Source organism: Chrysemys picta, chromosome 1, assembly GCF_011386835.1.
Source record: "Chrysemys picta bellii isolate R12L10 chromosome 1, ASM1138683v2, whole genome shotgun sequence".
Classification (NCBI taxonomy): domain Eukaryota; kingdom Metazoa; phylum Chordata; order Testudines; family Emydidae; genus Chrysemys; species Chrysemys picta.
Genome location: NC_088791.1, coordinates 276,675,862 through 276,701,072, shown reverse-complemented (window position 1 = coordinate 276,701,072; position 25,211 = coordinate 276,675,862). Strand labels below are relative to the sequence as shown.

At 40.4% G+C, this 25,211-nt stretch overlaps 1 protein-coding gene across 19 annotated transcripts in view; it reads right to left on the bottom strand.

Moving 5' to 3' along the window:
• KLF12 (KLF transcription factor 12) overlaps positions 1–25,211 on the bottom strand; it is a 345,970-nt gene that overhangs the window by 11,508 nt on the left and 309,251 nt on the right. For all 19 annotated transcript variants that reach the window (XM_065581116.1, XM_008178564.4, XM_065581117.1 and 16 more), the window contains one exon: positions 8,618–8,775. In XM_065581116.1, the coding sequence (XP_065437188.1) occupies positions 8,618–8,775 (158 nt within the window). The remainder of the gene's footprint in view (positions 1–8,617; positions 8,776–25,211) is intronic.

The following is a 25,211-nucleotide window of genomic DNA, read 5'->3' as shown; positions in this document are numbered from 1 at the left end:
ACAGTCACATCCTGTTAATGTGTGTACAGCAGGAAGTGCATTGCAGAAGTCACAAGCGAGTACATCACAAATTGCACACACAGATATAAAGCGACCCTTGTCAGTTGTGCTGGTAATGGTGCCTGTTTCAATGCACATGTTACCTATGTGTTCCATTTTTGGAAAGTAGTTAACAGCAAGGACCACAATATCTCTATCAGGTGACCTAATTACTATGGTTCCTTTGACATGAAAAGACCCAAAAGCCAGGCTGCACATACAGCATTCAGAAGCATCCTTGTGTCCACTTCCTCCTGAGTACTATGCAAGTTTTGGACTTCTTCAGCACCTCTACTGGCAGGGCCGGCTCCAGGGTTTTTGCCGCCACAAGCGGCGGAAAAAAATAAAAAGCCACGATCGCAATCGACGGCAGCTCCACCGAGCCACTTTCTTCTTCGGCGGCAGGTCCTTCCCTCTGAGAGGGACAGGGACCCTCCGCCGAATTGCCGCCAAAGAGCCCAATGTGCCGCCCCTTCCCCTTGGCCGCCCCAAGCACCTGCTTGCTCAGCTGGTGTCTGGAGCCGGCCCTGTCTACTGGTGATGGACTTTGCTACTTCCCTACTGGAAATCCAGCAAGGCGTGTTTGTGTTGGGTGTCTCCTACACTCTCAGGTGCATTTTGAATGATATATTCACAGAGGAATTTTACTAGTGACTGCTTGTTGGATGCCACATTTAGAAACTTTTTCCATGGAGACACAGGGCATCTACCAATCATCTAGTATTTCTTGCATCCAACCTTATATCCTGTCTGGCATTGTCTTTCTGCCATTTTCACAGAATTACTATTGTCATAGCTGTCAAAGACTTCACTTACAGAATTAGCTTTGTCAGATCCTTTCAGGATCTGCCCCTAGTACATCAGAGGTGTGGAATTTGTCTCCAGCCATCATTTGTATGACTGCCATGGCATCTCTGATGTACACTGTGTGTGGGGAAAGGGTCCCAGAGCCCGGGCTCCAGCTGGAGCCCAAACGTCTACATCACAATTAAACAGCCCTGTAGCCCAAGCCCAGCGAGCCAGAGTCAGCAGACATGTGCCAAGAGCAAGTGTTTAATTGCAGTGTAGACATACCCATGGGTGTGAGTAAGGGTGGAGGGGTTTTACTGTCCTTTACGCTGCTACATGGCCGTGCATCCTGGACTACAATCTGGCCGTGAGAATTTGTAAGTACTATAGTTCTGGAAGGTAAAATATTAAGTGATAAATTAGAGAAGATTTTATTCTGCATAACAAAAATCAGTATTCCCTTGTGCCACACACAGACAAACCCCTATGCATCTCATATTTACAAAGTCAAGGAGCATTGCTGCAAATATTTTTCATAACCTAGAGACAAGAGCAATCACAGCTAAAACTAGACTCACTTTCCTACATCATTCCCAACAAAGTGCTTTGGAGTAAGTGTGGGCACTTTTCCATGTTGGCACTGTATCAGACTTACAGTGCAGAATAATTATTCCCTTGCTTTGTGTGTGCTTAAGGTGAATTTAGTGCTCACAAACAGCTCCAGATTAATGAAATCATTTAATTGTCTGCAGAGAGGCTGTGAGATGAGAATTGGAAGTACAAGCTTTTTGTGATGTGGACTCCTGTCCATGAGGAACTGAACTAAGAGATCCATCTCATTACACCCAGGCTACTATGGGTATGTCTATACGTCAGTAAAAGACCTAGAGCTGACCTGGGTCAGCTGACTCAGGCGTATGTGGCTCAGGCTGCAGGGCTATAAAGCTGCAATGTAGACGTTCAGATTTGGGCTGAGCCCAGGTTCTGAGACCCTGTGTGGGGGGGAGGTTCACAAAGCCACAGGTCCAGCCTGAGCCTGAACATCTACACTGCAATTTCATAGCCTGAGCCCTATCAGTCCAAGTCAGCTAACCTGGGCCAGCCATGGCTGTGATGTGAGTCTTTTATCGCAGTGTAGATGTACCCTATGTGGCTAGTAGATGCTATCTACCCGGGATGTGGTAGAACTGGGAAGTCATTCCCCATAGTCCATTGTCAATTTCATGAGCTATCTGATGCCTAATTTTTAAATATTATGGGCCCTATCCTATGACATTGAAGCCACTGACTCCAATAGGAACAGGATCAGGCTCTACGAGCCCAGTTCAATAAAAGAATATGGCTATCTTCCATGCTGCAGCAGCCTGCAGGAAAAACCATAAGCCTAGAAACGAGGACTTCCATGATATGCACTTGTTTCCACAGTGGAAAGCTCTACTGTTTATTGAATCTGGCACTAAATTTTAGAAAGTCTTTCTTAAAAAATAAAAGTGACACCCAAGACAAATATAACTTCCTATTTTATTTAAAATATAGTAATTTATAAATTGGTTTTGTTTATTTAAATTTCCAGTTTTCTATCCCAGGAGATGGGCCTGGTCTTGCAACCCTTTAACCCATTGGTATATTCATGAAGGGCTGCAGGACTGGAGCTAAGGGAGCAGGCAAGACATGCATGGGGGAGGGAGTGGGAAAAGAGATGTGTTAATTTTACAGTAGGCCAAAACTCTACAAAACTAAAACCAAATCCAAATGGATTATCTAAAGGATGATGTTTCCTCTTAATATTTGTCTAAAGAAGGGATTACAAGCCAATAAATATATTTCTGTAATGTACAGCTGGCGAAAGGCAATAAACAATTCTTTAAAAAAAAAAACCCAAAAAACAGGTAGCGAATGGAGTTTTAAAACCTACAGAGCAAAAATAACTTTTTTGGTATCTCCTATTTCTTAAGTCTGCTCTGAAATGCTGAAAGGAAAATCTGAACAAAAACTAATGACAGGTGTCCTTTCATATTAAAATAATATATGGAGCAACAGTGAGTGAGAGGAATGCAAAGTTTGAAAAAACACAGACTAAACAAAACACCCATGTATTCACTAGTCCTCTCTCTACATGGCTGGCATTTCAAACCAGCTGAAAAGGAACAACTTCTGTCACAGGAAATACTGGCACTTCCTCAGGTACACAAATGTATAGCTGAAAAGTTTAGTGTCTCCACAGAGCTCTGGTGAAGAGCCCAACACTGAAAAATGGCCTTCATTATGTCTAAGGCTATAGGTATTTACTCTTAAATCTACGGGACACTATTGATCAATGACACGCCCTCATCCCCTCCCTCCCAAGTTCAGACACCTATCTGACCTTATTGCTCATTGCTATTATATTAATGAAAAATTAAAAATAAAAAGCCTGTGAAGTTAAATATTAACCAGTGTAAACTGAAAATTGCCCCCATCAAAGAACTATAAGATTTACCTGAAAAGCCGGCAAAAAACGATGAGCACAGTGTCTCTGACCCAGTGACTTCTTGATGACAACTAGCAGAGGGTACAGAGGGTTCATAGGATTTTACAGGGGTCCCCTGCATCAGATATATGTATAATAATTCATGAAAGGGTGGCATGTGAGATCTCTGCCTGGAGCCAGTAGCCTACTGCTCATCACAGTCATGGTGAAAGGTATGTATTGATAATATTTAATATTTATTTGTCTGTACTAAAAAATTATGTTCTTAAGGCAGGTAACCAAGAGGTGATATACCTTGGATAGGTTCCTTTCAAGCAGGGGGTAACAGATGCTTATCTACCTCTCTGGACATTGTCTATTATGTGCCCCACAATGTAGGTTTATTTGCATACTGAGCCAGCTGCTGATTAAAAGACTGAAATCTACAAGAAAGAAGTACTCAGGAAAAACACAACCAGCAGGGGGACGTCTTGCTTATGAATAAGGACAATGGATTGTTCTGATATATCTGGGGATGCAAAGACACCCAGGATCTTTCAACAAGGAGGCAAGCTGACATAAATGTCTCATGAATGAATCACAGCCAAGCCTGGCTGTAAACTGGTGGAAGAACTTTGGGTAAGCAGGGTTCTATAACACAGGAAAGCAGCTAGTTAAATAAATCTAGGTTCTAGAATCTGTGTTATGATTTTATTTTATATGTAACCATTTGTTTCCAAATACTTCTACTTGCTGACACTTGTCTCTCTAAACTTGGTTAAATAAACTTTCACTTGCTTCACTATAAACATATCTAAGTGCTGTGTGTTAAACAGAATGGTGATCTGATGTGAAACTTGTAAGCTGAGTGTACTGCTTTTTTGTAAGCAGCAAAGCTGTGTCCAGTACACCTGAGGCTGGACACTCCAGGTCAACAGTCAGAGGGCTCAGGGTCTGGAGAGTGCTTATTGCTAATCTGTATAGAGAGAGTGGGGCCTGCAAAGGCCTAGAGGGGAGTGCTCATGTTGCCCGGGACCGGTGGAGTCAGGGAGCTGACCCACAGCAGACACAGACAAGACTTCCTTGCGCTAAGGGCCAGTGGTAGTGAGGTGCCTCACAGGGTGACCGGGTGTCTGGTTTTCGGGACGGTTTGTTTACCTGAAGCATCTGCAGGTTGCAGCATCCAGCCGATTGCAGCTCCCACTGGCCACGGTTCGCCATCCCAGGCCAATGGGGGCTGCGGGATGCAGCACGGGCCGAGGGATGTGCTGGCCGCCGCTTTCTGCAGCCCTCATTGGCCTGGGATGGCGAACCGTGGCCAGTGGGAGCTGCAATCAAGCGAATCTGCGGATGCTGTAGGCAAACAAACTGTCCCGGCCCACCAGCGGCTTTCCCTGATGGGCCGCGTGCCAAAGGTTGTCGATCCCTGAGCTAGATTATAGTTAGAGCTATTTGGAAAAAATGTGAAGATGGATGATACATTCTGAACATTTTTGCAATATTTTCCTGCTTTTCTCTAAAATTTCAAAATTTCCATCCTTCCACAGAACATACTCACACAAAGTGAAACATTTTGCACAATTCCCCCCTCATACACAATTTTTTGGGTCAAAAATTTGTAACATTTGTGCCCAGTTCTAGTTACAGAGAAAAAATTGGGCTGACTGAAAAATGAAGGAAAATTTTCCTGAACATAGGTTTTCTTCCCATTGAAATGTTGATGAAAAATGTCTAACCAACTCTGTGGAAGACTTTGAAGAACTAAAGTAAGCTTAATTCTGTAGGTCCTATTAAAACGTTTTTAAAATTAATGACTCCCCTCTTCCCCATACCATGTTACTTTATAACTCCAGGTATTTGCCTCTTTAGGAGGTTCTAATAAAATAACACGACTACCACCACTACCCAGTTAACCAGCCCCCACAACTTTATGCGATTAAATTTCACAATGGGTATGAATGATGATGCTCAGTTATTGCACCGATTAGGACCATACAAGTATGCAGGTAGAATGCAATGAATACATACTTTAGGTATGAATACAGTGGAGTGCTTTCACCCTTCTGATCTATAAAGATTACTCATTTGAAGAGTCACATATTAGCAGTTTTCTGTGAGTTCCGTGAGACAGAAACTAGCCTGAGAAAACCCAGGTCATCTGATTTCTCATAGTTTCTTCTTCTTCTTAAGGGAGATGATAAATCTGAGCACATGCTGACTGTAAGCCCCTCAGGCTCCCATCACACCAGATATTTTCCAGCCTTTTTAGATGATTTGGCAAAATAACAACAAAAACCCGATACTGAAAAGATAAAATTGATAGCTGGTACTTGTGACTTATGAAATGTTCTAATTTAATAGTGAGATCTGTTTTCTGGTTTTCTAATTGCAGAAACAATTTGTTATTCAAGCTCACCACCTAGTGGATTCAATAGCCACAAATGAAAGTTCATTGTTTACACTAGCATTTGAAGTAACATTGGTGAACAGTACTTGCTATTGATAGTATCTTCAAGTATCCAGGTCACACAGGGAAAAGATGATATTATATTACCGTCTACAATTTTTTTAAATTAAATTTTAAAGAACTATAGTTTAATGTCAACATTCCTTAATAAAAATATTTTTAGAATTTTACTATATCAAAATGATTGTGTATCTATTTCATTTGCTGTAAATATATATCAAGTGTACAAATACATATTAAGGAGCTTTCACACCAATTCTGCTCAGCTAAATTATTTGTAGCAAGATCAAATGGTGCAACAGCATACTCCATGAAAAATTAAAATTATGCAATGCCAAGTTTCTGTGATCTTTTGTCAGAAAGAACTTGCTCACCCTTGTGTGCATGGCTGTCATAATTCATTTATACCTGTCCAATACTGCACACTAATTACTATGGGTCATACATAAATAATTGACTCAGCTTGCCTGAGGCAAAGGGTAAAGACTAAGATATACATGCAAGATGAGATTAATACCTACTGTAAATTCACAGTCAATGCTGTATTTAAGGAAGACTGTGAGCTTCTCACAGAGACCAGAAAGGTGTTTTGTAAACATGTTCAGTTTTAACAACACATTATAGAATTTCTTATCTGATCAGCTAGTTGCCTAAATTTGACATTCACCTTCTTTCTGTTTAATTTTTATTGTGTAAATGGAAGCAGACAGTATAAAGCAGTCAAATCGTGTACTTGCTGTGAGCTTTTTTGTGGTACTTTTCTTTGAGATATTTTCAGAAGGAACAAACCAACAAAAAAGATCACTACAAGATACCCAAAGCAGTTGTCATTTGGTATAGGTACAAAGACTCCATTACTCCCTAAACGCTCCTGAAAAGTAATTCTAGATACTAATGCCTTTTTCAAACTTGGGGGCCTAACTTTCGGTCCCTAAATATGTGACCAGCCTGACTTTCAGAGGTGCTGGCCACCTCCATCAACTTGGATGCAGATCAGAGTGTGTGTGTGGGGGGGGGGGGGGGGGAGGGCAGAAGTAAGAGAGGACAGCAAACAAGAGTAAACTGAGAGGAAGGACAGTCAAACAAACAATCTATAAGGAATGGTGCTAGGGATGGGCAGTTATAGGAAGCTGAGAAGAGCGCAGCCTGCCAGAAGAAAACCTGATTACAATTAACAGGCCACTGGAGCTTTTCTTCCATTTTGGGAGGGGACTATTTCCTTAAGAAGTATTTTTTAGTAGGGGTGATAAGGATGGAGACGGATTCAGTATTGCTTTCAACAAAAGGTGGCAATCCTACCCACCAAACAGACCTGTTGGGAAAACTGATGCAGACGTGTTAATGACTTCACTTCTCTAACAAGTTTGAACTGGTCCCCAGATTTTACCTGGAAAATGGAAATTTGTTATTCTTTTCCAGGATAAACTTTTCCAACACATACAAATGCTGAGATAGCTCATGCCAGATACAGCAAGTCTAAATTCACACAAGACTTTTCCATGTCAAAAGTGTACTGCAGTGTCATCTTATCACTAGATCATAACTTCCCATTTTCCAACTAGCTGCATCTGTCACAAGATGAACTGAAAGAAATATAAGTACTGAAAGTGGGCATGGTCTAGTCGTCTGATCATGGGACTGTGAACCAGAGATGCCTAAGTTCTAACTAAGAAGTTGTATTTACTGCTAATTTAAGTAGTTATAATAACTTTGTAATGTTTATGCTTTCAATTAGAGCATAAGAATTGTCTTGTGGCGAAGAGACCTAGAAGCTATGGTCCTAGTTCTGGGTTCTGCAACAGACTTCTTGTGTCTCAGTTCCTCATCTGTAAAACTGGGATAGGACTATTACTTCGCTAAGTCCTATGGGTGTAGTGAGAGCATATTCATTAATATGTGGGAGATACTCAGATATCACGATGATGGGCAGCATATAAGACCCTAGACACATTGAGAGATTAAACAGAAAAGAGCAGATGCTTTGTCAGTCAACTTCCTTTTAACGCTTAGATCTGAAGTTATAAGACACTAAAAATGTCGGTGAAAAAATTCTATCCCGAGTTCTTTAGTATCACAACATCCAGCTTTGAGACTGACTACCTCCATGGCCTTTCCAAAGTCATTTCATTATTATTGTTATTATATTATATTGTATCTGTATTAAAATAGTGCCTACAATCCTCGATTGACATTGATGCCTCACTGTACAAACTCAGAATAAGAGACACTCCCTACTCCTGAGAGCCAGGGCCGGTGCAAGGACGTTTCGCACCCTAGGCGAAACTTCCACCTTGTGCCCTCCTGCCTCCCCGAGCCCTGTGGCAGCTCCCCACCCCCCCCTCCGCCCTGAGGCCTCCCCCCTGCGGCAGTTCCCCACCTCCCCTCTGCCCTGAGGCGCCCCCCATGCGGCAGCTCCCCACCGCTCCCCCCCCCCGGCCTGGGGAGCCGTGCGGCAGCACCCCACCCCAGCTCACCTCTGCTCCGCCCCCTCCCTGAGCCCTGCGGCAGCTCCCCACCCTGAAGAGACAAAAAAAACCCAAAGGGCTGAAGGGAAACAAAGGCAGAGTCGCTTGCCCACTAGCAGAGCTGGGAACAGAAACCAGGTCACTTGACTGCTAGCCTAATGCCCTATTCAACAGTCAACACTTCCCGTCTGTTTCTGTCTCTGGCCATTTCATCAACCTGTTTCTGAGTGTACCAGTCTGTAAAATTATAACATTCATTTACTTCAACCTATTACATCCACTTATTGGTACTGTATCTCCCCTCACAATGCTGTCATGAGGAAGAGTTGCTTTCTGTAAAGAGTTTTGAGGATATAAAATGCTGTATAAGTACTAAGCATTATTATTATATTCTCAGCAAAGTACTACCTGTGTGTGTCCGCCGGTGAGCCTTCAGATGAGAACTTTTTGTGTATACTTTGTTACATCCTTCAAAATCACACCTATGGATGCGCCGCTTCCTGGAGTCTGGGGACTCAGACCTTCTCTGGCGCCTTGTGCTCTCAATACTGAATGGTGAAATTGAACTGTAAAATACAACGGAAGCAAAAAATTAAGACAAAGGAATATCATGCAACTTGGACAGAAACTTATGAAATCGCAGAATACAATAGTTTGGTATGCAACTTGGTTTATTACTGACATGTAATTACAGGTCACAGAAAAGGAAACCAAATTCATTTATGAAAAGAAACCAGCAAGAATATTTTGGACCTTAAGGAAACTAAAGTACTAAAATAGGAATTGTTGTGATCTATAGTCACTCTCCCAAAGAGAACCATTAACACTACTTTTGAAAATCTTGTTACAATATACAGAACAAGTATCATTTTTATTTCGACAGTAGTGGTGATACTAGCATTTCCGAAACAAAGCAGTTTTAGGGGGTTTAGAAATTTGGCTGTAAATAGTCTGGGTTAAAACTATGCATAAAAGTTTTCAGTCCATGATCATGCTTTTATGGCAGCCCCAAACTGGGATGTTATCAGATTTAAAGCCATAGTGGCCTGAACTATAGAGTTCTTTTTGTATAAATATTTTTAAGCATTATCATAATTTAGAGTTTCCCAGTGTGTATGTGACCTGTAGCCATATTCTAGGGAGGTTGTGAAAATGGACAGAGTCCTTGAAATCAAAACCAAGTAACTAGAAAACAATTCCTAGGAGAATACCGTCCATCAGTTACTAGATTATGTGACATGAAAAGAAACAAATCTAGCTGACAAGCAAATGGTTTAGGAATTGCATTTTGGTATCTGCAGCAGATTAGAGAGTTGGGCTACGTGATTCATGGACATAAATCATACTACTCCAGAAACTATTTTAAACAAATTCCCACCAGCAAAGATAAAAGCTGAATGTGTAAAAAACAAAAACAAACCCAATCAAACACAAACCTCTAAATCCTAAACATTGTACGTACAGAACATACTCTTAACAAAAGCCACAAGACCAGAAAATCTTGATCTTGAATGAAGCATTTAAGTTGCAGAAAGTACAGCTTGTTTAAATGTCTGGTCGATGGAAGGAGGATCAAGTCCATTATACAGCTGTGATGTCTAACAGTGAGAAAAATGAGTGGCAAGCATAATCAGCAGGTACCGTTAAGTTATTTGTTACGTCACATGCAGACCAGTGACCTCACTGCTACAAGCTGCCCTGCGTTTATAGCAAAATTCATATAGGGGAGAAAGAAAGTGAAACAGTATTGCAACTGTGGCAGAGGACCTGATCCTGGTGCCTCACTGAAATACTCAGTAGCTTTAATGGGCTAAGAATCAGGCCCACACAGCCAAAGCTAGAAACAGCAGTTGAGCAGTGATGCAGTCACGGTGCCTTGCCTTTTTGTGTCAGTACGGAATCACACATAAATAATAAATATTGTCATCCTGTTGAGCACACTGAGGTGGGAGTGTCAAAATAATGCAAAGCATGAATCACAAGTATCAATCCAAACCATTCTATTTACTTCAGCAACATGGACTAAATAATCCACTAACCAACCCAAAAGCACATAATACAACTATGAACTAACCTCCCAATAGGAGGTGATCTTCCTCTGTCCTTCACTTATTTGGTGGTATAAGTTATTGCAACTCATATAGAGGCAGATCCTGCAGTGCTATGGCAGGAATTGGCTCAATTTTCTATAAGAAGGACCTCAGAGTAATGACCATTGTTCAACATAAGACCCAAAATATGGAGGTACCAAAGTAACAGTTAAAGACAGCATAAGGTCACATTACTGAGGCTCCTCTGATAGAAGCCACTCCTGTATTAATCTTAAATTCATCTGTAAATGTGCTTTGAATCAGACCCTTATAGGCGAACGGACAACACAACATTCTGTTTACTTGAACAAGTTGTATACAACAACCAGCAAATGAAGAAATTACGAAGTAACCTACTCAAAACCTCTTTTTAGGGCCATAAAGGTCTCACTGCCTGGCTCTGCTCAGCGATGATGCTCCAGGGAAAGCATAGTTTAGGGGTAACACATCATCCAAGGAAGCCCTGTTGGAGAAGGAAGCCAACTGGGTATTCATGTAAGAGGTATATTTTTATTCTATAGAACAGATTCAATTTTTAAAAAAACCTAAGATTTTATAGTCACATAAAATGACTTTTTTTCTGACGTTTGAGAACTGTGCCATATTCTAAATATGTGCCAGTCATGACTCCCTTCCCCAAAACAGATGCGTCAGTACAACAGTTCGCTTGGTAGCTGTGATGGCTTAGAATGGGGAGTATTTGTGAACCAGGAAGAGGTTAAACACCTTTCCCAGGCAACAAGGAGAAAACTGATCCTTACCTGAGCTGCCAGACCTGGAGATTAAAACTGATAGCTGTGACTTGTTAGGCTGCTAGAAGGCACAGCTGTGAGTGTGTCGCTCCAGCAGCTCAGTCAGTCTTTAAGTGTCATCTTCTTCCTTTCTACCCAGTGAAGGGATTTAACTCCTTCCTGTTTCACACCAGGATGGGCACATGCAACCCACCACAGATGGATTCGGGGTGAGACTGCCCAGTGTGAACCCAACAGAGTTACTCCATATTCAACCCTGTTTAATTATATTAACAGCTGTGTAACTTGTGTAAAAGTTATCACAGGGAAGAGCTGCTCTTTTCAGATAAGCAGCAACAATAACTATATTCATTATTGCTTAATGAAACTTGAGGTAAAACAAACATAATCAAACATTGTTTAGACTTAAATGTTTTGAGTAGTCTATAAACCTTCAGCCACAAAGTGACTTGCGTGGCTAAAATCCATGTCCAGAAGGCTGAACATTTCTCTCTCACACTAGAGGCAAAAAAAGACCTTTGCAATATAATGAAAATTTAGACTCAACCAGCAGATGGCCTTCTAGTCCTCTAGAATGGCCCATGCTCTTTGGCTCTCATTACAACAGGCATTAGAACAGCACAGCTAGTGCAATATTATCTTTTCTTTGCGGCCAAGGTACCTATTTTAAGTCCCATGTATTTTGCTTCCCACTATTTGCATACACTGAAAAACACTTCTGCTTTTGGTCCATGCAGCAACAGACAACCTCAGACTATTAAGGACAAGCTTACTCTTACAGTAGCTACTTTCTGTATTTGGTCTTCAGTTTTCTTTTTAAATAGGCAGAACTTAGCTGGTTGGAAATACGATTCATAGGAGTTGGACCTACACTGTGGAATTCGCTATATAGTCAAAGGCCTGATCACATTCAGAACCAAATGTAAAACCCATCTCTTTAACATAGCTTTTCCTCAACAAGGTCTTTTCTACCAGTGTTTCTACCTTCTCTCTCACACAACAAAATATATATAGGTAGACAGACAGATATCACAGATCCCAGGCTGGTGAGTGAGCATGTGGGAATTCAGCTATTAAACATTATGCTGCTTTTTAGAGGAAAGGGAATGGTTTTAAATCTTCTCAGTATTAACAAAAGGAAACAATTATAAAATGAGAAATTTATTACTGTAATTATAGCATGTTTCTAGGTGCTACATAGAAGGAATGACACATGAATTTAGCAACGAGAATTAATAATTTATGAAAAATGTACACCTTCTCAGCCAAATTCTCCCTTGTATGTGCACAAAAGTGCACACACATAAAATAAAAGCAGAACATTCTGACATAATATGCCTGCATTTAGGATTATAAATTACAGAAACTGAGAATGTGCAGTTGAAGAAAATCCTTGGGTCTCTGGAATACCTTCCTAGTTCAAAGTGATACAAGGGTCTCAGAAACATAGCTGCTTATGGGTGCTTAGCATTTATGAAAATCAGGCCACGTACTTATCTAAATATAGATTTTAAATCCTAACTTTCAGTTTTTTGTTTTTTAAATCTTAGCCTTCGGGTCCAGTGGTGAGTGACACCTCCAGAGCAGACTAACTCAGCATGACAGGACTGGAGGCCCTCTCCTCCCCTCGCTATGGTTCTCTGTCTCCCTCCTGCTGTGGCTGAGCCATAACTGGAACTCGCAGCTGTTCTACTCTCATGACTTCACCAAGGGGTCAGCCCAGAGTGAAGAAAAAGTCGCCCCACCATACATGCTGATTTATTCTAGTTAGTTTCTGAAAAAGTTCTGCCCGTGAGGATGTAATGTTTTTGCTAGTTTGCGAACTCAGCACTGATGGAGTTGGCCTGTGGGCATACCATGCATACTGCTCCAAAGATGAAATACCCTTTCTCTTTCTGTGCTCTGAGGATTACAGACAGATACAGGCATCCACTGGTTTTTCCTGCAGGGTGAACTGAAGTGTGCTTCCAGGGCTGAAAATATGCTCCTTTCCAACAAAACTTCACACACAGTCAAAATTTGGCCCCCTGAAAACAGAAGTATTTTTTCTACCCCTCTGATATATTTTTCTTAGCACGCTCTCATTTAGAGTAATGTTTAAAAGTACTGTAAAAGCACACTAAACATTCAACTGCAACAACGAATGGTTATATAAACTATTTATTAAATTTATTTCATTATAATTTATGTTACTTACAAAACTCTAACCATTGTCATATGGAGCCACCAAACTACTCATTGTACAGTAATGCAATGATTTTGATACCTTCAATTTGTTTTATAGGTTAGATTCAATCTCCTCTTTTAGTTTAAAGTAACACTTATACCTCTTATTTCTATTTTCTACAATCTTCTTAACAATATCTTATTCCTAGTGTGTATATATATATTTTATTATATTTCCCCCCTCTGAGTCTTATCTATTAGGCACTGTTTTGTGCATGGTTAATATAAATATTAGGAATATTAGATCATAAAACATGTCAAACATGGTTTAAGATAATCAGAAAAGGAAGATGTGCATTACTCATTTTATTAATGGTAATTACTGTAATTAATACATTTTTAAGGTGATTTTACACTGGGAATTTAAGGAGAGAATTTTTTCAGAGAAAGAAGGCATCTGGCTGTATATACAAATGAAGCAAAAACTACATACATGCCGTATACTATACAGAGATATGGATGATTTGATTACATTCAGTGTAGCCAGCAAAGGAACTTGCAAATTTGTGACTATGGCTTTATCCATAATACTTTCTTTCTGCAGAGACAAAATGCAGCTGATTTGAACTGTTGATTTGCCCCGTTGGAACATAGTGAATTACATCATTTCTCATCCTGTGATGTAACTGAACGTGCAATGATGTGCAAAACAAACTCTTTCCTGTCAGCTGGAAGGAAACTGGGTTCAGAAGAGAAGAGAGTGCAGTGTGACAATGTACAAGAACCATAAGATATGTCTTATCAAAACAACCATCATCTACATTATTAGACACATTTTATACATATAAGAGAACAATACAGTTAGTTAATAATACTGTATGTTCCCCCTAACTCAAGCATATAATTAATTAGAGAAATGACAGTCAAAAAAGACCTTCAACAATTTTATGCTCATCATAAACCAGGAAGATTTTACATTAGAGACTTGTTTTGTTAAAGAGCACAGAAATTTTATCAGTTAACAATCTTGCACTTAAGCATTGCATAAATTATTGAAATGCTTATACCTGATTTAGGGAAACAATAACTTTAATGGATCTATGACAATTTACATAAGCAAAGGATCTGGCCCCAGGAATCTATATCTGGATCAATAGAGAAATGTTTCTTTTTAAAAAACTATATGTGGAAATTTGCCCCCCAAAATTATACCACACCCCAACCCAACAATAATCCGTCCTAGACTAGTGACAGATTTAAAATCTAGTGAACCATCAGAATAGGATTGTTGTACAACTGGAAAGGGCAGATTCCAATGGAATATATAGCATGTGCTTCTATCCCTGGGAGGTTCCAAAATATCAGACTTCACAATCATGACATTCTTATGTACAAAAAAGGTATCTTTAGGGCATTTTTACGTGTTTTTAAAAATTCTGTACTTTAATTCTCCTTCCCACCCACCCATCCCCCATTCTCCATGACCTGTGCTGCTGGACTCTTTGTAGCTAAGGCAGTTGGCGTCATAGGTTGAGGGATATGACAAACAATTCCACTATAATGTTTTAAAACTCTTAAGACATTTCTAAAATAGTTTCTCTCTAATATATGTGCCCTATATAAAATGCATGACCGATTGGTATGATATAAACTCTTTGTTGGCATTCATTTAGAATGACTTGTATAACTCCTTCCTTGCTCTGCCACCCTGAGTATTCCAGGTCAGTTCAAACTCATGCAGTATATACCCTTATATTACATCACACTACCATGAAGTCTCTTTCTAAACAGTGCAGATACAGACTTTTGTGATACATACTTCACAATGCAAAATGAGGAACTGACCAGAAACCAATACAAGCTTGAATTAAATTTTTCTTTTCTCTTCTTTTTTGAATTAACTTAGTTCACTTCAGGCAATGATGTTCTTGCCTAATGTGTGTTAAAGAGTAAAATCCATGGAGAAAAGGAAACCTCTGTTAATTAACTTCATCACAATGAACTCACACTTGCAGAAAAGTACATGAAGGCATTTCTTTAGATCTGAACTAACGATAAGCAATTGAATGTTTTCCCAATAGTAGCTCCTGACATACTACATCTCATCCTCATCTGACATTTGCTGGCTCAGCTATAATGCATGCACACAGCATGTGGCCCAGAAGAGGAAGTACAGCTACGTCATCTCTTCATTGGACTAATGGGAGAATAGCAGGGGTCAGGCATGGGGCACTTAGGTTTAATAAAAGCACTGAGATCTCCTGCAACAGTAGATCATATCAATGCTGGATTAGTTTTTTTTCTTTTGTGTTTCCTTCCAAATGGAACAGAAAAAACTGGAAAAGTTAACCAATGTGCCTCATGCCCACTGGTTTCAGGGGAATCACACCCCTACCTCATAGTTTAGATGTAACCTTTAAGAAATATGTGGACAAATTGGACAGCCTCCAGAGGACAGTTACAAAAATGATAAAAGGTTTAGAAAACTTGATGTCTGATGAAAAGTCAAAAAATCTAGTGATATTTAGTCTGAGAAAAGGAGACTGAAGTGGGATCAGATAGTCTTTAAATATATTAAGCGGTGTTGCAAAGAGGACAGTGATCAGTTGTTCTCCACATCCTCTGAAGGTAGGACAAGAAATAATTGTTAATCTGCAGCAAGGGAGATTTAGGGTTAGATATTAAGAAAAACTTTCTAACTATATGGGAAGTTAAGCATTGGAATAGTCTTCCAAGGGAGGTTATGGAATCCCAAACATTGGAGGTTTTTAAGAACAGGTTAGATCACCTGTCAGAGATGGTCTTAAGTGTGCTTGGTCTTGCCTCAGCATAGGGGACTGTACTAGATTCTAGCCCAGGGATTGGCAACATTTGGCACATGGCTTGCCAGGGTAAGCCCCCTGGCGGACCGGGCCGGTTTGTTTATCTGCCGCGTTTGCAGGTTCGGCCGACCGCTGCTCCCACTGGTCATGGTTCGCCGTCCCAGGCCAATGGGGGCTGCGGGAAATGGCGCAGGCTGAGAGATGTGCTGGCTGCCGATTCCTGCCGCCCCCATTGGCCTGAAGCATGAACCACAGCCAGTCTGTGAGTGTATATACTTCAAAGAATACATCTACTATTGTTACAAACTAATGGCCATAACCATTTGGCCTGTAAATCAACAAGGGATTAAATGTTTTTCTTGTTCTACTTTGAGTACATTTCATCTCTTATTCATTTTAAAGCAAAGTACCTACTGAAGAAGACCATACATAATTGATTTTTTGAGATTGTCTCTCCAACACTCTTATCTAATCAATAAAGTTTCAGTTTTTCTCTCTGCCTTTGTCTCTCCCATTGAATGGAAGTTCTTATTGTTAGAGAATACTTCATAAAGCTGATATATTAATAAATCTAAGAAGTCAATATAAATCCTGCTAAATTGTATTCATTAGCAAGTAAAATCCTGACATGTTTATGTTTGATCAGAATCTTTGTTTTTTGTGTGGCATTTTTTATTTAGCTCTACACATTTTCAGTCTGGTAAGCATGTCTATCAAGTATTTCTTTACTCAGATTGTATTACTTAGATTGTAAACTCTGCGGGGAAAGGACCATCTGTTTGTTCTGTGTTTGTACAGTGCCTAGCACAGTGACATTCTGGACCACGACTAGGACTCCTACATGCTACCACAATGCAAATAAATAATGATACTTCAACTCTCCCCCCCACTTTCTCTAGATATTTATGCATCCAACTTTTGCCATCTGATAAGATGAATGTGGATAAAAGTTTTAAATTGTTGCTTACTATCTGAAATATTCCTAAGAGCCTGACCTGTGTACCCTCTAAAATTTGTGAGCCACATGCTACTTCAAACTAACTGCTAAAGATCATTCATAGGGCAATACACAGATAAAAAACAACAGCTTTGAATAATGTTTGAATATGACCAGTGGCACAGGGGGCAGCAGAGCTGAAAACAGGGGAGTTTGAGTGGGAGTTTGGTGGAGGGTGTGCATTGTGGTTTTGTTTTGTTTTTTGTTTCCTTCTTGATAGGCACTTAGGAGGGATGGCTGTGACAGCTACAAAGGCAGTAGTATGGAAGAATGGAAGAGACAATGAAGATGACTGGATGCAGAAGCTGTGGGATGTACATTATTCTGGAGAGGGTACCTAAAAGATGCTTCATTTATATGAAGTGCTGCCTGATAGATCTGATGGAAGGGCAGGCCCGAGGTTTGGAGATGCAGCTAGAAACTATGGTTCAGTTTCAAAGATGATTTGAGCAGATGAGGGAGGAGAGGAGAGAGGAGATCAAAGGGAAATCTCAAAACTTGCAGATGCATAAACCTGAGAACTGTGAGGGTAGACTGCTGGATGAAGAAAGTGGCCAGTTGAAGCATATGACTACGAAGACAAGGCAGAGGAAAAGACCAGCTAGCGAAGGAGAAATAGAGCTGAGGAACAGGTGTGCTGAGTTGGAAATGGAGGGGGGAGGCAGACAGTAACAGAAGACGGGAGAGCAAGGGAGAAGATGAATGGCTAGTCCTACAACAAGAGGGGAAAAGACAATGGAGATTGTGTTTGGAGCAACAGGAGGACAGATGATGACTCACAGAAGACAGCAAGGGAGACCAGAAGACAAGAAGACTTGCAACCAGAAATAACAGAATTGCACCAACACCAGGGAAAGGCAAGTCTAAGTGATTGGGAATGCCCTACTATGAAGAATAGATAGGTCTGTCATCAGAGCTGATCTGGAGAACAGAAGGGTGTTGTATCTGCTGGGAGCTAAGATACAGGATGTGGACCTGAGGCTGAAGAGGATACTAATGTGAGCATGAAAGAATCCACTCACTGGGATGCATCAAGGAAGACTAAGCCAGGCTGGGGAAGACACTTAAAGAAATGGAGGCTCAAGTGCTCTTTAGTGGGATTCTGCCTGTTCCTAAAGGAATAGAGCAAAAGGGAGACAATATTATGATGATCAACAGATGGCTCAGACAATGGTGCTAGAAGGAAGGCTCTGGGATGTCTAACCACTGGGAGACATTAACGGACAGAGGGCAGTTTTCATGGGATGGACTCCTCCTGAATAGGGAGCGAAACAGACTTCTGGGATGGAGGCTGATACAACTGATTAAAAGAGCTTTTAAACTAGGAATCTGAGGAGATGGTTGGGAGATGCTCATGTAATCTCCACACTTGATTTTAATATTGAGAGGAAGGAAAATCAAATGAAAGGAACAACAAATAGTAGGAAAATGGTTAACAACAAAACAGTCAGGTAGGTGATACTGGCAGTGAAATGACTGTATTTAATCAGGTGAGGAAACTGGGTGAAGCCAATCAGAATCAACTAAGATTTCTGTACACCAATGCAAGGAGGTGGGGTAACAAAATGGAGGAACTAGAACTACTGGTGCAGGAAATGAAACCAGATATTATAGGTATGACAGAAACATAGTGGAATAGTAGTCATGACTGCAATACAGGTATTGAAGGGTAACAGAAAACAGAAATAAAGGTAAAGGTGGTGGAGTAGCATTGTATATTAATGATAAGGTAGACTGTAAAGATATTAGAAGAAATGGAATGGATAAAACAGAATCTGTTTGGTTCAAAATAACTTTAGAGAAGAAAGGTAACAGAAGCTCCACTGGGACAGTGTTTGGAGTCTTATTTGGATATAGCTAGAGAGCTCTTTAAAATATTTAATGAAATAAATTACTGGGAATTGTGTGATTAGGGGAGACTTTAATTCCCCACATACCGATTGGAGGACAAATGCTACTAATAAATGTAGGGCCCAGATAATCCTAGATGTGATATTCAACAAATTTCTTCACAAAATAGTCTCTGAACCAAGAAGAGGTAACAATGTTTTAGATTTAGTATTGGTACGTAGCGAGGAACTCACAGAAGAACTGGTTGTAGAGGACAACCTTAGTTTGAGTGAAAATGAGTTTATTCAGTTTAAACTAAATGGAAGGATAAATAAAAATAGTTCTGCAACTAGGGTTCTTGATTTTAAAAGAGCAAATTTTAAAAAATTAAGGGAATTAATTTTTTAGGTAAGTGGACTGGACTGAAGCAGTCAAAGATCTGATTGTTGAGGAGGCTTGAAATTACAGCAAGTCAAAGTAGACAAACTAGCTGAAGCCTGAATCCCAAGCAAGGGGAAAAATCGTAGGGAAGGGTTGCAGACTAAATTGGATGAACAAGCACCTCAAATACGTCATTACAAGAAAGCAGAAAGTCTACAAGGAATGGAAGAAGGGATGGATCAGCACGGAAAGCTACCATTCAGACGTCTGAAAGGGTAGGGAAAAAGCGAGAATTGCCAAAAGCAAGCAGAGTTGGATTTTGAAGAGAAAATTAAAACCAATAGTGAAAAGTTTTTTAGCCATAAAAATAAAAAGAAAACAAGGATCGAAGATGCAGGACTACTAAACACTGAGGTTGGGGTGGAGATTAAAGAAAATATAGGTATGGAACTACACCTAAAAAAACCCTTTGCCTCAGTTTTAATATGGGTAATGAGGAGCTGGTGGGGAGGGAGGGGCAGGGAGGCTAATGGGAACAAGGATACGGCAGTAGAAATTAATGGAGATACCCTATCTCCTAGAACTGGAAGGGACCTTGAAAGGTCATCGAGTCCAGCCCCCTGCCTTCACTAACAGGACTAAATACTGATTTTGCCCCAGATCCCTAAGTGGCCCCCTCAAGGATTGAACTCACAACCCTGGGTTTAGCAGGCCAATGCTCAAACCACTGAGCTATCCCTCCCCTACAGCTGAGGTGGAAGCCAAACTCAAACCACTTAATGGTACCAAATCGGTGGGCACAGATAGTCTCCATAGAAGAATATGAAAAGAAATGGCACATGATATTGCAAGCCCAATAGCAAGAATTTTTAATAAATCCACAAACTTGGAGATCTTCAGAATTGCAAATTCATATTTGAGAAGGGAAAAAAAGTAATCCAGAAATAGGCCCATCAGTTTGACCTCAATTATATGCAAGGTCTTGGAACAAATTTTGAAAGAGGGAGTAGTTAAGGACACAGAAATAAATGGGGACAAATACAACATGGTTTTACAAAAGTTAGAGCATGCCAGACCAACCAGATCTCTTTCCTACAGAAGATAGCTGATTTTCACCTGGATTTCAGTAAAGCATTTGATACAGTTTCACATGGGAAATTATTAGTTAAAATGGAGAAGATGGGACTTAATATTAGAATTGAAGGGTGGTAAGGAACTGGTTATAGGGGAGACTACAATGGGTCAGGCTGAAAGGGGAACGGTCAGGCTGGAGGTAACTTGCTAGTGGAGTTCCTCAAGGATTGGTCTTGGTACCAAACTTATTAATGACAGAAGTGGGAATGCACTAATAAAATTTGTGGATGACAAAAAAATTGGGAGGTACTGCGAATACAGAGGAGGACAGAAATATTATACAAGAAAATTTGAATAATCTTGAAAACTGGAGAAATAGAAATGGGATTAAATTTAATAGTGCAAAGTGCAAGATCATGAAGTTAGGGACTAGTTGGAAGTAATGTAGGAGGAGAAAGACCTGGGTCTATTGGTTGATCACAGGATGACTATAACCACCAGTGTGCCAAGAAAAAGGTTAATGTAATCCTAGGATACATCAGGCAATGTATATCCAATAGAGATATGGGAGTGTTACTATCATTATACAAGACACTAGAGAGGCAACATCTGGAGTACTATGTGCAATTCTGGTCTCCCAGAAGATTAATTGAAACAGCTGCAGAAAAGGGCTACTACAATGATAAGAGGAATGGAGAACCTACCTTACGAGAGGAGACTTAAGAAGTTTGGCTTGTTAGCCTAACAAAAGGGAGAATAAGGGGAGATAGGTTTGCTCTCTATAAATACATCAGATGGAGGAAGAGGAGTTATTTAAGTTAAGGGCCAATGTAGGCACAAAAACAAATAGATATAAACTGGCCATCAATAAGTTTAGGCTTGAAATTAGACAAAGGTTTCTAACTACCAGGGGAGTAAAGTTCTGGAACAGCCTTCCAAGGGGAGCAGAGAGAACAAAAAACCTAAAGCTTGCTAAGTTTATGGAGGGGATGGTATGATCAGATTGCCTACAATGGCATGTGGCCCATCTGTGATTGCTCTTATCAAATATTTCCATCTGCTGGAGATGGGATGCTAGATGGCAAGTGCTCTGAGTTACTACAGTGAATTCTTTCCCCAGTGTCTGACTGGTGAGTCTTGCTCATATGCTCAGGGTCTAACTGATCACCATATTTGATGTCAGGAAGGAATTTTCCCCTAGGTCAGATTGGCAATGTCCCTGGGGTTTTTCTTGCCTTCCTCAGAAACGTGGGGGACATGTCACTTGCTGCTTTGAATTAGAGTAATTAGTTGTTTCTCTGTAACTTGAATCTTTAAATGAAGATTTAAGGACTTCAGTAACTAATCCAGAAGTTATGGGCCAACTACTGGAGTGAGTGGGTGAAGTTCTGTGGCCTGCGATGTGCAGGAGGTTGTCTGAGATGATTATGATGGTCCCTTCAGGCCTTAAAGTCTAGGAGTCTATGAATGTGCTTTACAATTTCAAAGCCAAAGAAAATAATGTGACACATCCGCATTGCTATTCAGGCAAAGATCCTATCTAAAACAATCTTAGGGTGAAGTGAAGAAAAGCTTTGTCATTGGCTTCAATGGGACCAGGATTTCACCCATAGTTTACGCCACGCTCCTGGAGGCAAAAACTGAGTAAGGATCCAAGATTTGCCTCATTGCACTAACTATGATTTTCCAGGTGAGTTTATAAGTAGGTTCTCATGAGATGAGTTAATAAGATTCCCTCTTTATCTGCCTTGTTGAAATATAATGTAATGAGTTTTCATGATAAGCAGTTTCCCTCTAGCATATGTCTCCCTTTCGGACTTTAACCAATTATTTGACTTAAATTGTTCAACTATTTCCAACTGACACTGAGTACTTTGTGCAGAAAGAGGCAAAAATGTATCAAGTCCTGAAATATTCATTTTAGTCCCACCAAGCCAATCCCTAAATGCTAGCAAAATATTAATATTTACAAACTTTTGGAAGTGTTTTTTTTAAAGATTTAACCCAGAAGAATTAATTGGAGAAAATATTTAAAGGTAATGCTGCACTAAGATGGCATAATGTGCAGATAATTTAATCTGTGATATATTGCTGCAGTACATGAACCCTGTATTTCACAGTGGGGTTTAATAGTCACAGTTACCAGATTAGTGCACTTTCTTCTTTTATTTGAAAATGTCAGGAGGAAAAAAAATTCCATTTCTATAAACTTAGAAATGTAACCTGTTCCTCAGCTGGATTCCTTTCTAGTGTTGCTTTTTTTCCTTAAAAATGAATATCAGGCCTTTTCTCCACACCTGTCATGCAATTAGCCCTCTCTTCAGAGTTAAAATACAGGATTTGTATGGCCTGGTCATTATTTTAGTATGTTTATTCTTACAACATCTTTGCTAGTGTTCCTTTTCAAATACTCTACTACATAAGCATAATACAAAGAAGGATGTAAAAAAAAAAAAAAAAAAAGAGAAACATCTATTTATCCATCCTACAGCATCCCCTTTTGTAACTGAGCTCCTATGATTCTATCTGAGGATCAAAGAAGGTAGCAATATGGCACAGACCTATTAGATCAGGGATCGGCAACCTTTGGCACGTGGCCCGCCAGGGTAAGCACCCTAGTGGGCCGGGCCAGTTTGTTTACCTGCCGCGTGCACAGGTTCAGCCAATCGTGGCTCCCACTGGCCACAGTTTGCTGCTCCAGGCCAATGGGGGTTGTGGGAAGCAGTGGTCAGCACATCCTTTGGCCCGCACTGCTTCACGCAGCCCCCATTGGCCTGGGATGGCAAACCGCGGCTAGTGGGAGCCGTGATTGGCCGAACCTGCAGACGCAGCAGGTAAACAAACTGGCCCGATTGCCGACCCCTGCATTAGATCATCTAACTTATCTCCTTGCCAGTTTAGGACTGTTGCCTATAGTACATTTACTAGTGTAGTTTTAATTATTCCAAGTGTTGGGCTGAGGACGGGAATGACCCAGAGTGTTTTTGATGCTGAAAGCATCTTAATATTGTGGTTTCAGGGCACTGGATTGTGACTCAGAGGATCCTGACTTTGCTACAGATATTCCATGTAACTTTGGGCAAAAAACTTAATCTCTCTCAATTCCCCATTTGCAAAGTGAGGATAATAACACCTCTCTCATAGGGGTATAGTGCAGACAAAATCCATTAATGATTGCGAAATGCTCAGATACAACGATGATGAGAGCCAGCTAAGTACATATAGAGACTAATTGGGTGAAGTAATATCTTTTATTGGACCACCTTCTGTTGGTGAGAGATACAAACTTTCGAGTTTACAAAGAGCTCTTCTTCAGGTCTGGGAAACATACTCAGGCCATGTCTACACTTACCGGGTACGATCAATGCAGCAGGGGGTGATTTAGCGGGTCTAGTGAAGACCCGCTAAAATCGACTGCAGAGCACTCTCTGGTTGATTTCGGTACTCCACCGGAACGAGAAGATTAAGGTAAGTCAACAGGAGAGCATCTCCCATTGATGCAGCAGTGAATCACAGCAGGTACCTTAATAGTTGTACTCCTCTTGAAGATAACCATCATATCCCATAGGATAGATCAACACATTTCCTCTTCATTCCACCATAACGTTTACTTGCTTACTGTCTGGAATTTTACAAACTGTACCAGGCATTGCGTACAGCACTCACTACTGCCACCAATGTATTTTTTCAAGAGCAGATACACGTATTGACTACAGTTTTTCTAATGAAGCCATATTTCTCCACTAATTATAGCATATAATCCTATATTTTTAAAAATACACACACATACACACACACAGGGGGAACTGAGCAGAAAAAGAATGTACTGGATCTTAAAAGATGAGAAAATATATTGTTTTGTAACATTTTTGGGCCTTAACACATAGATAGTGCAAAAGCACATAGTTACAGTTACCAAAGGACATTGGTGTCTGGGTAGGTCATTACAAAGGTTTATGGAAACAAAACCTTCAGCTGTGCGATACCACAATAGCTACAGTAAAAATGAAGGAAAATATTCAAAGTCAGGGGAATCATGAAGAAATCAGTCATAGATTTCAAGGTCAGAAGGGACCATTATGATCATCTGGTGTGACCTCCTGCATAACATAGGCTACAAATTTAATGTGATGACAACTGCATCCAGCCAAGAACTCATGTATGAAATAGTGCACATCATTTAGAAAGTCATCCAAACTTGATTTAAAGACTCTTGTTAAACAGCCTTCCTCAAGTGAGAATCAAACACCTCACTAATTTTTTTTAATGGATCCTGTCATACTACTCTTAACTATTTCTTCTACAGCACTGTTTTCTAACCCTGTTATTTCCTAAAAGGATTTTATTTGTGTATACTATAAAGGTTCAGGCAGTTTTGGCATCGGTTGCTATTTAGAATAGGTGAAATTTTTCCAGGTGTGGAAGGTCTACTCAGGGTACTTTGAATCTCTTAAGCCTTGGAGAAGGACTGTGTTTGGGGGCTTCCACACCTTCTGCAGACTGCAGAATGGATCTCCATGCAGGCTCCTAATAGGATAGAGTGAAAGGGGCTGTTGGGTGCAGAACGGACTGAAGCTATAAGGCCATAAAATCCACAAGTAGCAGGCACAGAGGGGTGTGGTAGCTATTCCAATTCCTCAAACTGAAGCAGCAGCTGGAAAGTGGCTATAACTTGCTTAATGTTGCAGAGGGCGAGGGCTCCAGCAGCTGCTCAGACAAAGCTCAATTACTCTGGCTTTGTGTGGAGAGAAGAGACTTTCACCCATTGGACTGTTTCTTCATGATAGAAGAATCACTCTTAAAACAGCGCGAGGAACACACACACACACACACACACACACACACACACACACACACACACACACACACACACACACACACACACACACA